General features: G+C 49.3%; 1 protein-coding gene across 1 annotated transcript in view; it reads left to right on the top strand.

Annotated features, from left to right (window-relative positions):
* Positions 1–337: 337 nt before the first annotated feature.
* Positions 338–14944, top strand: part of LOC141191459 (uncharacterized) — a 56780-nt gene continuing 42173 nt past the window's right edge. Inside the window, exon 1 of the mRNA XM_073661351.1 lies at positions 338–413. Coding sequence (XP_073517452.1) covers positions 388–413 — 26 coding nt within the window. The 5' untranslated portion in view covers positions 338–387. The remainder of the gene's footprint in view (positions 414–14944) is intronic.

Consider the following 14944-nt stretch of genomic DNA (forward strand, 5'->3'; position numbering starts at 1 on the left):
CCGCTCCTTAAGCCTCGTACACGCGCGGATCCGCTCCGTACGCCTCGTACACGCGCGGATCCGCTCCGTACGCCTCGTACACGCGCGGATCCGCTCCGTACGCCTCGTACACGCGCGGCTCCGCTCCGTCCGCCTCGTACACGCGCGGCTCCGCTCCGTCCGCCTCGTACACGCGCGGCTCCGCTCCGTCCGCCTCGTACACGCGCGGCTCTGCTACATCCACACTGTAAACCCCTCCTGACCCCACACATAAACTTCAGCTCATCCAGCACCATGACAACCAGCACAGCAGAGTCCTGCATCCACTGAGGCCCCTGATCATGTGACCCCTGACTCCTCCCCTTCTGTGACCTCATCACAGGTCCTGTGCGCACACAACAGCCATATATGTGGTGGCGGCTCTGCAGGTGGAGGTATGTGGAGACCCCATTACTGGGCGCAGGGGGCATTAACCCCTTCAGCACGGAGGCTCTTTGGGGGTCTTGTGTTGCCCCTTTATAAGAATCATAAGGTTTCTGTTCTGTTTCCTGTAATAGATACATACGACCTAACTATGGAGACAGGAAGGGAGGAAACGTATTGTTCTCATAGTACAGGGCCCCGTTCTTGGCCCCACATAGTGTAATTTTCCCATAGTACCGCCATCCCCCCACACAGTACAATCAGAGGCATAACTAGGGTCTGATGGGACCCGTTGCGAGATTTCGACCTCCCCCCATCCTCATACGTGCTGGATTGCAGATCCTAGCAGGATTCTCCGGCCTGTTGATATCCGTTCATTCGACTGAGTCCTGATTTTGCGGATCGTTAGCGTTCTCCGGCTGTGACTGGCTGTACATCTGGAGTCACAGCCAGAGAACGCTACTACAATCCGAAAATCAGGACGCTGACAGGAACAAAGGGACGGAATTGCTACAACGTGGCCTTCTTTTAAACCAAGGCCGCCCAATCAGAACGCAGTAGCGTCCACCAATCGGAGATGAGGGGGCGCGAAAAAGTGATTTTATGCATGCCTTTGTGACACAGTACAGTCCCTATCAAGGTGTGGATCGTTGAAATAGCTGCTGTGTGAAAGCGTCCCAACGACCGCCGAGATCGTTAGTTAGATCGCTGGGGTGGCCGAAATCGTTGGGAAGTTCTGCATGTTTGACAGCTCCCCAGCGATCCCAAAACCGTGACGTAATAACGATCTCGCTAGCGATCTCGTTATGTGTGATGGGACCTTAAGTCCACTGGTTATTAAATTGAGTAACAAAGTGTGTATATGGGAAACACTACCTGTGTCAGCCTTGGGCAGAGTAAACCTCATTAACATGTGTAGCACCCTGAGGATTCGGCTGCTACAGGGGTATTACACCTCAAGCCAGAGGTGTGGTATTCCACTCCCGGGTAAGGATGGAGTGTGGAACTGAGCTCAGTAGGCTGCATGCACTACATACATCCCATTTCCGGGGGACAGACCAATGGTACTCCCACTAGAGAAATGTGCAGGTACGACAGTGTCTGTCCCTGGCTGGAGTGGGAGGGGGGTGGAACATCCCAGTAGTGTAGGGGCAGATAGGGGGAGCAGTCTGGGTAGTGCTAGGAGCCCATTGGGTGCTGGTCACCTGGGCTCACACATAGAGGGAGTATATAAGGTGGGAACCATCTGAGATCAGAGTCAGTCAGTCTGTCAGTCTTTTGTAGAGTGAGTCAGAGGAAGAGAGCAGAGGAGAAGAGCAGCTCCAAGGCCCAGAGAGAGAGGAGAAAGAAGGACCCAGAGGGGGAGAAGAGAGAACTCCAAGAACCCAAGATTAGATCAGCGGGTGAAGAGTTGGCACAAGGGTACCGGATCCCAAGCTGGTGGAGGGCCCTAATCCTTAGCCAGAGACCGGAGGTCGTGGGCAGGATCTGCCACGACCACCCACTAAATCCACCCGGAAGGCAAACCAAGAATAGGGTCAGGGAACCCAGAGACAAGGGTTTACCAACAAGAGGCCCGAGGGAGCCGGACTTAGGTGGATCCCTGGTGGGGAAGGCCAGAGAGAAGGAACGTCAGAAAGGGAGCTCAGGACCACGCTCCAGAATTACTTGGGAGTTGGCCGAGTCCAGGACCTGGTGGACGCAGCACGGCTCGGGCGGTCACTCAAGGCCGGAGTGACCAGCATAACAGCAGTAAGTAAAGACCCTGAACTGCACAGCCCGACTCTGAGTCTCATTACCATCCTCACTGCACCTCCACAACCACCATCCTCTACACCTGACCCCCTGAGGCTATACCCCTCCCGTTGGGGGTTATACTACCTGAGCTGCACACATATCACCAGCCTCAGTGGACCCTGCTGCAGCGGCGGCCGTATTGACCGCAATTCAACGGGTGGCGTAGTCGACACTAAAAGAACATCCAGCAACATCTGTAGGACTGCCACACACTGAGCTTGACACCCTGGGCACGGACCGGGTCACCGCCACTCGGAGACTACAACCCCCATCTGATCCGGCTCCGGGTTTCCCCCAAACAACACTGGCCCAGGGGGTGCGTCAACTTTGGCGTAGTTGGCAGGATTACATGCCCGCAACAACCGGGTACTGCGTGCCTGAAGAAAAGTTCACCGTTACCTTAAAAAGAAGTCTCCCGCCGGTTCCGGAGGGTCCCCGCCAACGGACCCCATCACAAGTCGTTTCCCGCCGGTTGTCCGCCATTTGCAGCTTTTTCCCGCCATCCATGGAGTTTCCCGCCACTGGGAGACGATTCCCGCCATTTCCAAAGATTTCCCGCCTTGGAAGAGCGGACGCCATTATGGGCGTGCCAGAGGGTGGCAAGAGGTCACCTCCCATCGTGGGCCAGGTCGAAGAATGGCGCCAAAAGCGGAAACCGCGCCCACCAACAGAGACTGTGATGCTGGAAGTGTCCATCAGCGTAAGAGAACTGCCCCTGGAACTAACAATCACAAAGTTGCCCCGGGACCACCTTCAATGTGGGCGGAGACTGAAGAAAAGAACAAAGATGGGTGCAGCCTGGAGGAGTCTGGAGAGAGCGCACCCGGAGACAAGAAGTCTGGAGAGGAGTCCAGAGAAAGCCTACCCGGAGATGGAGGGAGAGTCAGGCAGCACCGACCCAGTGGTCAGGAGCCTGCTACAAGCCACATTCCCCCCGTGGCACCCCAGGGGTCTGGTTTCCACAGTAATGCAATGTTATGTCTGAGAGCAGGTGGGAGGTCTCTTGGTCAGGAATCCTATGCATGCCACACCTCCTGCCCAGTCCTGGGAGGGGAAGGACTTCCCCTGTATAAACCTGGGGCTGAGGCAGGGTTAGGGAGTTCAGAGGGAGAGTTGAGCCAGGAGGGCTGACAGGGAGCTGTGGCTCCGGCTGGGCCCAGCTCCTGGGCCATGCCAGAAGTAGAGACAGAGAAGAGAAGCAGCTATGGGAAGAAACAACAGGAGCTCTGTGGGAGCAGTGTTACAAGGAGTCAGGGGCTGGCAGCTGCAGAGCTCGCCCTGACTGAGAAGATTTCTTACCGGACCCGGAGTCCGAGGCTGTGGGGACTAACTCCTACCCAGCAGCAGAATCCGTCAGGCAGGGGATTTCAGGTCCTCTGGCCAAGAAACCTGAAGGCACGGTCACACGCATGGGACCAGCACCGCCGTCGTGGAGCGGAAGCTACTAGAAGGCCCCGAGTCACCGGCCATACGGGTGAGCACCACACGGTACACTCAGGGACGTGGGCTACTTATACTCGCTTCTAGCAAGGTAGCCAGAAGAGTATTGTTAGTTTGGGAGGCCTACAACTCCGCCTGGCCAGGGGAGATCCCATCTGCTCAAGGACTGACCAGGCCCCAACCGCTAGCCAGTACTCCGGGAGGGTCTATCTTTGTCACCAGTAAAGACCCTGAACTACACCGCATCGTCTCTGAGTGGTTCCTGCTACCCCCATCATCCACGTCAGCTGCCCTGAGGCCATACCCCTCCCGTTGGGGGTTATACTATCACGCTGCACAATCCTACCACCGGCCTCAGCAGTCTGCCCTGCAGCAGCAGCTCCTTAGCTGTACTCAACGGGTGGCGTAGTCGTCCAACATCTACCGCTAATACAGCGCCACTTAGTCTGACTCCCTGGGCACGGACCGGATCACCGCCACGAGACTACAACCCTCAAGAGATCCGGCTCCGGGTAAGCTCCCGCATGCGCAACGCAGCGCGACACAGGCCCAGGGGCGCGTCACATGTACTTAATGCCATGCATTCTGTACATTGTACATAAGCCACCTCTCTGGATTCCTAAATACTGGTTTAGGCAAATGCACAACAGCTTTAGAGACTTTGTGTAGAAGAGAGGGACCCTTAGAATAAAGACAGAAAAATTGCAATTACCAAAAAATCAGGGGAGTAGCTTTGTCTTATATACAGTGGGTACGGAAAGTATTCAGACCCCTTTAAATTTTTCACTCTTTGTTTCATTGCAGCCATTTGGTAAATTCTAAAAAGTTCATTTTTTTCTCATTAATGTCCACTCTGCACCCCATCTTGACTGAAAAAAAACAGATGTACAAATTTTTGCAAATTTATTAAAAATGAAAACCTGAAATATCACATGGTCATAAGTATTCAGACCCTTTGCTCAGACACTCATTTAAGTCACATGCTCTCCATTTCCTTGTGATCCTCCTTGAGATGGTTCTACTCCTTCATTGGAGTCCAGCTGTGTTTAATTGAACTAATAGGACTGGATTTGGAAAGGCACACACCTGTCTATATAAGACCTCACCGCTCACAGTGCATGTCAAACCAAATGAGAATCAAGAGCTCAAAGGAACTGCCCAAGGAGCTCAAAGACATAATTGTGGCAAGGCACAGATCTGGCCAAGGTTACAAAAGAATTTCTGCATTACTCAAGGTTCCTAAGGGCACAGTGGCCTCCATAATCCTTAAATGGAAGAAGTTTGGGACCACCAGAAGTCTTCCTAGACCAGCCAAACTGAGCAATCATGGGAGAAGAGCCTTGGTGAGAGAGGTAAAGAAGAACCCCAAGATCACTGTGGCTGAGCTCCAGCGATGCAGTAGGCAGATGGGAGAAAGTTCCATAAAGTCAACTATCACTGCAGCCCTCCACCAGTCGGGCCTTTATGGCAGAGTGGCCCGACGAAAGCCTCTCCTCAGTGCAAAACATATGAAAGCCTGCATAGAGTTTGCTCAAAAACACATGAATGACTCCCAGACTATGAGAAATAAGATTCTCTGGTCTGATGAGACTTTTTGGTGATAATTGTAAGCGGTATGTGTGGAGAAAACCAGGCACTGCTCATCACCTGCCCAATACAATCCCAACAGTGAAACACGGTGGTGGCAGCATCATGCTATGGGGGTGTTTTTGTCACGCTATCTCGGCGTTCAGGAGGTCAGGAGCCTATGCTGACCCTACACTGAGGCCCTGCCTAATCCCTCTACCTGGAGGTACTGTTGATGGTACAGAGGTCCAGGCCACCAGCGTAAACCTACCTCCTGAGAATCCCTGAACCTCAGTAATCAAGTCCTGAGAAGGACCCCGATCACAACAATTGGGGACAGGACCGTATATGCCAAACACAGTACAAGACGAACGAGACAGTACAAGGGGCAAACCAAAAACCACCTTGCATACAAATAACTTACACCACTACAACGGAGGGAACACCAATGGGTAAGGGGATAAAGAATAAAGCGAGGAAGGGAAAAAACCACACCGAGTACACTTCGCTCCTACTTCACAATACCACGTATCACTCCGATAGTCTGCATGAAAAGCTTTCACCGACAACCACCCTATCAGAACGGCAGGTATTTGAAGGAGTCCCAATACTGCAGAATTAACTGCAGCTGGGCGAGGCTGGGCCTCGTCTAGCACAGAGAGAGAGAATTAACTCCCTCCCTGCCGAAAAACACCAAGCACCAAAAACTCAGCTGCGAGAAGTCAGGCTGTGTAATCGCGACGATCTTCATGGCGACACACCCGTGACAGTACTCTCCCTTCTACGAGGGGCCTCCGGACCCTCAGGGCTAGGTTTATCCGGGTGAGTCGTGTGGAAGGCCCGAATTAATCGGTCTGCGTTAATATCCGATGCAGGAACCCACATCCTCTCCTCAGGACCATACCCCTTCCAATGAACCAGGTACTGAAGGGACCGTCGATTAAAACGTGAATCGACGACCTTCGATACCTGAAACTCCAGGTTACCATTGACCACCACAGGAGGAGGAGGTAAAGGTGACGGTATCACCAGCGCCACATACCTTTTAAGCAAAGATCTGTGGAACACGTTGTGAATTTTAAAAGTAGAGGGGAGGTCAAGACGAAATGCCACTGGATTAATTATAGAGCAGATCCTATACGGCCCAATGAACCTGGGACCCAGTTTCCAGGAGGGAACCTTAAGTTTTATATTCTTGGTAGACAACCATACCCGATCGTTCACACTTAGGTCCGGACCAGACACTCTCTTCCTATCAGCCATACGTTTGTATCGGTTCCCCATAGAACTTAGATTATACAGCAACCCTTTCCATATCGAAGCGAGTGATGACGAAAATCGTTCCTCCTCAGGAACCCCCGAAGAGCCCCCCCTACTGAAAGTACAAAACTGGGGGTGAAAACCATATGCCCCAAAAAACGGGGACTTACCAGTGGACTCACTCCGCCTATTATTAAGAGCAAACTCCGCCAGAGGTAAGAAAGAAGCCCAGTCCTCCTGGTTCTCTGACACAAAACACCGGAGATATGTCTCCAAACTCTGGTTCAGACGTTCCGTCTGACCATTGGTCTGAGGATGAAAAGCCGAAGAAAACGATAAATGCATCCCCCGCTGTGTACAAAATGCCCTCCAGAATTTGGACACAAACTGAGACCCCCGATCAGACACCACATCAGAGGGTACACCGTGAAGCCTTACAATCTCCCCAATGAACACCTGCGCAAGAGTTTTAGCATTAGGAAGAGCGATAAAATGTGTCATCTTGCTGAACCTGTCCACTACAACGAGTATGACCGTTTTACCCGAAGATGGCGGGAGATCCGTAATAAAGTCCATAGACAGATGAGTCCAAGGACGCTCCGGGATCTTCAAAGGTAAGAGAGCCCCAGACGGATGGGTACGTGGGGTCTTAGAGCGCGCACAAACCCCACAGGACGCAACAAAAGTTCCCACCTCCCTATGTAAATTAGGCCACCAAAACCGACGCGAAAGGAGATCCACAGTTGCTTTACTCCCTGGGTGTCCTGCCAAAGCTGAGTTATGGTGTGCCTCGATCACCTTTTGTCGCAACTGATCTGGAACAAACAGTCTCCCAGGAGGTCCAACAGGGGCATCCCCCTGAGCCTCCAATACTTCCTCCTCAAGCTCAGAGAATACTGCCGACACCACCACCCCCTCCTGAAGGATAGGAACTGGGTCATCCGTATTCCCGGCCCCAGGGAAACTACAAGATAAGGCATCCGCCTTTACATTTTTTGATCCAGGACGATATGTGACGACAAAATTAAACCTGGTAAAAAACAATGACCACCTAGCTTGTCTGGGATTCAGACGTTTTGCGGACTCCAGATATAGCAGGTTCTTGTGATCGGTGATGACGGTGACCGGATGGATAGCCCCCTCCAAAAAATGGCGCCACTCCTCAAAAGCTAACTTAATGGCCAAGAGTTCCCTATTGCCGACATCGTAATTCCTCTCAGCGGACGACAATTTTTTAGAGAAAAAAACGCACGGACGCCATTTACCAGGAGACGAACCTTGTGATAATACTGCCCCTACCCCTACCTCAGAAGCGTCTACCTCTACAATGAATGGCTGTGACGCATCAGGTTGAATGAGTATGGGTGCCGAGGCAAAACATTTTTTCAAGGAGGAGAAAGCTTGACAAGCCTTGTCAGACCACCTAGAAAAATCCGTCCCTTTTTTTGTTATGTCTGTGAGAGGTTTAACCATGGACGAGAAATTACGAATGAATTTCCGGTAATAATTAGCAAACCCCAGAAAACGTTGTAGTGCCTTAAGATTCTCTGGCAGATCCCACTCAAGAACTGCCCGCACTTTCCCAGGGTCCATACGAAAACCAGAAGCTGACACCAGGAAGCCTAGAAACTGGAGTTCCTGAACGGCGAACACACACTTTTCCCACTTGGTGTACAGTTTATTATCCCGCAAGATCTGTAACACCTGCCTAACATGCTCCTGATGAGACACAAGATCAGGCGAGTAAATTAAGATGTCATCCAGATAAATAACAAGAAACTGACCTACCAGGCAGCGAAAAATGTCATTAACAAAGTGTTGGAACACCGCCGGGGCATTAGTCAGACCAAATGGCATGACCAGGTTCTCATAATGTCCCTCCGGAGTGTTAAAAGCCGTCTTCCACTCATCCCCCTCCTTCATCCTTATCAGATTGTATGCCCCCCTGAGATCCAATTTAGAGAACCATTTGGCGCCCATGATCTGATTGAAGAGATCGGGGATAAGTGGGAGCGGATACGGATCTCGGACAGTAATCCGATTAAGTTCACGGAAATCCAGGCTTGCGAAAAACTTCCCTGACCGAGAGGCCTGGCGTCGATCGAGAATATGGGGATGGGTTTAGCCAACACACTCAATCGCATACCTTGAACCCGAGCAAACCGAGCGTCCACCAGATTAGCCCCGGCCCCACTATCCAGAAGAACAGATAACCTCTCAGTTCTCGTACCCACCACCACCTCCGCCGGTACAAGAAACTGAGACGAACCTAGGGACGAAATACCTACTCCCAGATTGCCGTCCACCACACAACCTGGGATCAATAGTTTTCCGACGACTCTTTGCTCTGCGAAGGACGGGAAGGACACCCCCCAATAAAATGTCCCTTTCTCACGCAGAAGAAACATCTTCCTGTCTTGTGGCGCACCGCCGGTCCCCTCCACCGAAAGGATGTCCCTCCTAACTGCATAGGCTCCTCTGGACTGACCAGGGGAACCTCCATAAAAGGGACCCTTGTAGAAGGTGGAGTCATCACAGGGGGTGGAGTTATCCCGCACCTCTCCCGAAGCCGTCTGTCAATGCGAATAGCAAGGGCCATAGCGGCTTCCAGCGACGCGGGAGAGTCATACTGTGCCAACATATCCTTTAATTTGTCAGATAAATCTTGACAAAACTGGCTCCGAAGAGCCGGGTCATTCCACTGGGTGTCCGTGGCCCACCTACGGAACTCTGAACAGAATTCCTCCGCTGGACGATCTCCCTGCTGGATCCTACGTAACTTAAATTCAGCAAGGGAGATCCGATCCGGGTCATCATATACAAGACCCAGAGCAGAGAAAAACCCATCCACTGTCCGGAGAGCCCGGGGGAAGAGAGAACGCCCAAGATTGGGGGTCCCCTTGAAGGAGCGAGATGACTATTCCCACCCTTTGTTCTTCACTCCCCGATGACCGAGGTCGCAGCCGAAAGTACAACTTACATGCCTCCCGGAAAACAAAAAACTTGTCCCGCCCCACCGTGAACCTGTCAGGGAGAGCTACTTTGGGTTCTGATCCGGCTTGCTCCAGGGGATACAAAACCTTGGACTTAACGTCCGGCAGCTCCAAGGACAAACTCTGCAACTGCCGAGCTATATTGGCTACTGGATCCGTGGTGGCTGGAGAGAATCTTTTAGTGGGTCGGTGAAAATGTCACGCTGTCTCGGCGTTCAGGAGGTCAGGAGCCTATGCTGACCTTACACTGAGGCCCTGCCTAATCCCTCTACCTGGAGGTACTGTTGATGGTACAGAGGTCCAGGCCGCCAGCGTAAACCTACCTCCTGAGAATCCCTGAACCTCAGTAATCTAGTCCTGAGAAGGACCCCGATCACAACAATTGGGGACAGGACCGTATATGGCAAACACAGTACAAGACGAACGAGACAGTACAAGGGGCAAACCAAAAACCACCTTGCATACAAAAAACTTACACCACTACAACGGAGGGAACACCAACAGGTAAGGGGATAAAGAATAAAGCGAGGAAGGGAAAAAACCACACCGAGTACACTTCGCTCCTACTTAACAATACCACGTATCACTCCGATAGTCTGCATGAAAAGCTTTCACCGACAACCACCCTATCAGAACGGCAGGTATTTGAAGGAGTCCCAATACTGCAGAATTAACTGCAGCTGGGCGAGGCTGGGCCTCGTCTAGCACAGAGAGAGAGAATTAACTCCCTCCCTGCCGAAAAACACCAAGCACCAAAAACTCAGCTGCGAGAAGTCAGGCTGTGTAATCGCGACGATCTTCGTGGCGACACACCCGTGACAGTTTTTCAGCTGCAGCGACAGGACGACTGGTTGCAATCAAAGGAAACATGAATGCTGCCAAGTACAGAGAGATTCTGGATGAAAACCTCTTCCAGAGTGCTCTGGACCTCAGACTTGGCCGAAGGTTCACCTTCCAACAAGACAATGACCCTAAGAACACAGCTAAAATAACAAAGGAGTGGCTTCAGAACAACTCTGTGACCATTCTTGACTGGCCCAGCCAGAGCCCTGACCTAAACCCAATTGAGCATCTCTGGAGAGACCTGAAAACGGCTGTCCACCAACGTTCACCATCCAACCTGAAAGAACTGGAGAGGATCTGCAAGGAAGAATGGCAGAGAATCCCCAAATCCAGGTGTGAGAAACTTGTAGCATCATTCCCAAGAAGACTCATGGCTGTACTAGTTTAAAAGGGGGCTTCTACTCAATACTGAGCAAAGGGTCTGAATACTTATGATCATGTGATATTTCAGTTTTTCTTTTTTAATAAAATTGCAAAAATTTCTACATTTCTGTTTTCTTCAGTCAAGATGGGGTGCAGAGTGTATTTTAATGAGAAAAAAATGAACTTTTTAGAATTTACCAAATGGCTTCAATGAAACAAAGTGTGAAAATTTTAAGGGGGTCTGAATACTTTCCGTACCCACTGTATATGTATGTCCCTTATCCTGGGCCTCAACCTAGTATATGTCCCCCGTTCTGCCTCTGTTCTTTAGTGTATAGAAAAAAATAAACTATTACACTCACCATGGGCGAACATAGAAGTGATGGGGCCCCATAACAGAAGTATAATTCACTCCCCATAATCCTCCATACAGTATAATGCACAGCTCATAGTCCATACATGTAGTATAATGCACAGCCCATAATCATCCATGTAGTATAATGCACAGCCCATAGTCCGTACATGTAGTATAATGCACAGCACATAGTCGTACATGTAGTATAATGCACAGCCCACAGTCTGTACATGTAGTATAATGCACAGCCCACAGTCCATACATGTAGTAAACTGCACAGCCCATAATCATCTATGTAGTATAATGCACCGCCCATAGTCCACACATGTAGTATAATGCACCGCCCATAGTCCACACATGTATTATAATGCACCGCCCATAGTCCACACATGTATTATAATGCACCCGCCCATAGTCCACACATGTATTATAATGCACCTTCCCATAGCCCACACATGTAGTATAATGCACAGCCCATAGTCATCCATTTAGTATAATGCACAGCCCATAGTCATCCATGTAGTATAATGCACAGCCCATAGTCATCCATTTAGTATATTGCACAGCCCATAGTCATCCATGTAGTTTATTGCACAGCCCATAGTCATCCATGTAGTATAATGCACAGCCCATAGTCATCCATGTAGTATATTGCACAGCCCATAGTCCATACATGTAGTATATTACACAGCTCATAGTCATCCATGTAGTATAATGCACAGCCCATAGTCATCCATGTAGTATAATGCACAGCCCATAGTCATCCATGTAGTATATTGCACCGCCCATAGTCCATACATGTACTATAATGGACAGCCCATAGTCTGTACATGTAGTGCAACAAAAGAGCATGGACCGCACCTCCAAAAATCATACATTTGATCTAATGCCTCTCGGCAAAAATATATATAACTGAACATGAGGTTCTTAGTTTAACATTCTGATCAAACCGTATGAAGCCCACTGCCACGTCACGGCAAACCTCGTAGCGGGTCCTAACATTTCCTACCTGAACGGGAGTGGAGCCGTGCGCCAACCACCGCCACAGCGACCAATGCACCAGCAGGGCGGGCGACCTGGTGCCTCACAGCACCCATACTGCAAGACAGAGTCCCCATGACTCCAGGCCACGCTGCCCCACAAGCACAAAACCACAGTAACAATGGCCGACACACTGCACCAACACCACAAGAAGGGAGCATTGTGACTCACCTTCCTCAAGCTCTCAAATGAGAGCAAAAATAGGCTAGACCCTCTTTGCAGTCTCCTGCTAATTAAAATCACCTGTGCCAAATGGGAGGAGTGCTGGTCCAAGAAAGGGGAAAGAATATGCAATGCAAAAAAAAGGAGCATGGACCGCACCTCCAAAAATCATACATTTGATCTAATGCCTCTCGGCAAAAATGTATATAACTGAACATGAGGTTCTTAGTTTTACATTCTGATCAGACTGTATGAAGCCCACTGCCACGTCACGGCAAACCTCGTAGTGGGTTCCTACATTTCCTACCTGAACGGGAGCGGAGCCGTGCGCCAACCACCACCACAGCGACAATGCACCAGCAGGGCGGGCGGCCTGGTGCCTCACAGCACCCATGCTGCAAGACCTAGTCCCCATGACCCCAGGCCACGCCGCCCCACAAGCACAAAACGACAGCAACAATGGCCGACACACTGCACCAACACCACAAGAAGGGAGCATTGTAGCTCACCTTCCTCAAGCTCTCAAATGAGAGCAAAAATCGTCCGGTTGTTGCCTACTCATATAATAAATGGTTCGAAAAAAAGGAGAAAAAATTTGTTTTACAGCATAAAGAACATGATTTTATTAGGTAAAATTTACAAAATAGCACATACAAAATTATTTCATATAAATCACAACACAAGGGAAGTAAGGTGCAGAGTGCCGGATGCCGGGGGGTCCCACGGATAGTGTGGCAACCGGGCTATATGTGTAAGTGGCTGCATATATAGATTCAGGGTGGGCATGAGGACATTCATCCAAAGGGATTATGGTAACAAAAACCACAGCAAAATGCTAGACTGCTTATGCAGATAGTAAAGAGTAATAGTAAGATATGCAGACAGTCCCATTCGCGGTCCAGCCCATCCCACACAGGTCAGAGTAGCATCACATGTAGAACTCACCCAAGTTAGGTGCCCACACGATCCCCACGTCAATAGGACCCCCCCGCCACTGGTGATGATGAAGGTGGCGCGCCCCAACTCATACCTGTAGTATAATGCACAGCCCATAGTCCATACATGTAGTATAATGCACAGCCCATAGTCATCCATGTAGTATAATGCACAGCCCATACTCTTACATGTAGTATAATGCACAGCCCATAGTCCATACATGTAGTATAATGCACAGCCCATAGTCATACATGTAGTATAATGCACAGCCCATAGTCCGTACATGTAGTATAATGCACAGCCCACAGTCATCCATGTAGTATAATGCACAGCCCATACTCATACATGTAGTATAATGCACAGCCCACAGTCATACATGTAGTATAATGCACAGCCCATAGTCATCCATGTACTATAATGCACAGCCCATAGTCATCCATGTAGTATAATGCACAGGCCATACTCATACATGTAGTATAATGCACAGCCCATAGTCATCCATGTAGTATAATGCACAGCCCATACTCATACATGTAGTATAATGCACAGCCCATAGTCCAAACATGTAGTATAATGCACAGCCCATAGTCATCCATGTAGTATAATGCACAGCCCATACTAATACGTGTAGTATAATGCACAGCCCATAGTCCATACATGTAGTATAATGCACAGCCCATAGTCAATACATGTAGTATAATGCACAGCCCATAGTCCATACATGTAGTATAATGCACAGCCCATAGTCCATACATGTAGTATAATGCACAGCCCATACTCATCCATGTACTATAATGCACAGCCCATACTCATCCATGTACTATAATGCACAGCCCATACTCATCCATGTAGTATAATGCACAGCCCATACTCATCCATGTAGTATAATGCACAGCCCATACTCATCCATGTACTATAATGCACAGCCCATAGTCATCCATGTAGTATAATGCACAGCCCATACTCATCCATGTAGTATAATGCACAGCCCATACTCATCCATGTAGTATAATGCACAGCCCATACTCATACATGTAGTATAATGCACAGCCCATAGTCATCCATGTAGTATAATGCACAGCCCATAGTCATCCATGTAGTATAATGCACAGTCCATAGTCATCCATGTAGTATAATGCACAGCCCATACTCATCCATGTACTATAATGCACAGCCCATAGTCATCCATGTAGTATAATGCACAGCCCATACTCATACATGTAGTATAATGCACAGCCCATACTCATACATGTAGTATAATGCACAGCCCATAGTCCTTACATGTAGTATAATGCACAGCCCATACTCATACATGTAGTATAATGCACAGCCCATAGTCCTTACATGTAGTATAATGCACAGCCCATACTCATACATGTAGTATAATGCACAGCCCATACTCATACATGTAGTATAATGCACAGCCCATACTCATACATGTAGTATAATACACAGCCCATAGTCCTTACATGTAGTATAATACACAGCCCATAGTCCTTACATGTAGTATAATGCACAGCCCATACTCATACATGTAGTATAATGCACAGCCCATACTCATACATGTAGTATAATGCACAGCCCATACTCATACACCACGATAAGGTAGACTCTTCTGGCAGGGCCCTACTCTAACCTATTAAAATTTTCTTAAAATATCCAATACTCTTTTTAGATATATTTTTATTTAGTTTTCTTTAAGGGAATGTGTCATATACATTTTTTTTTAAAATGACCAATAATACCACATACAGGGAATACCGCCACACCATGACCAGACCACATA

Source organism: Phyllobates terribilis, unplaced genomic scaffold (assembly GCF_046119375.1).
Source record: "Phyllobates terribilis strain yellow unplaced genomic scaffold, ASM4611937v1 Scaffold_46__1_contigs__length_10046794, whole genome shotgun sequence".
Taxonomy (NCBI): domain Eukaryota; kingdom Metazoa; phylum Chordata; class Amphibia; order Anura; family Dendrobatidae; genus Phyllobates; species Phyllobates terribilis.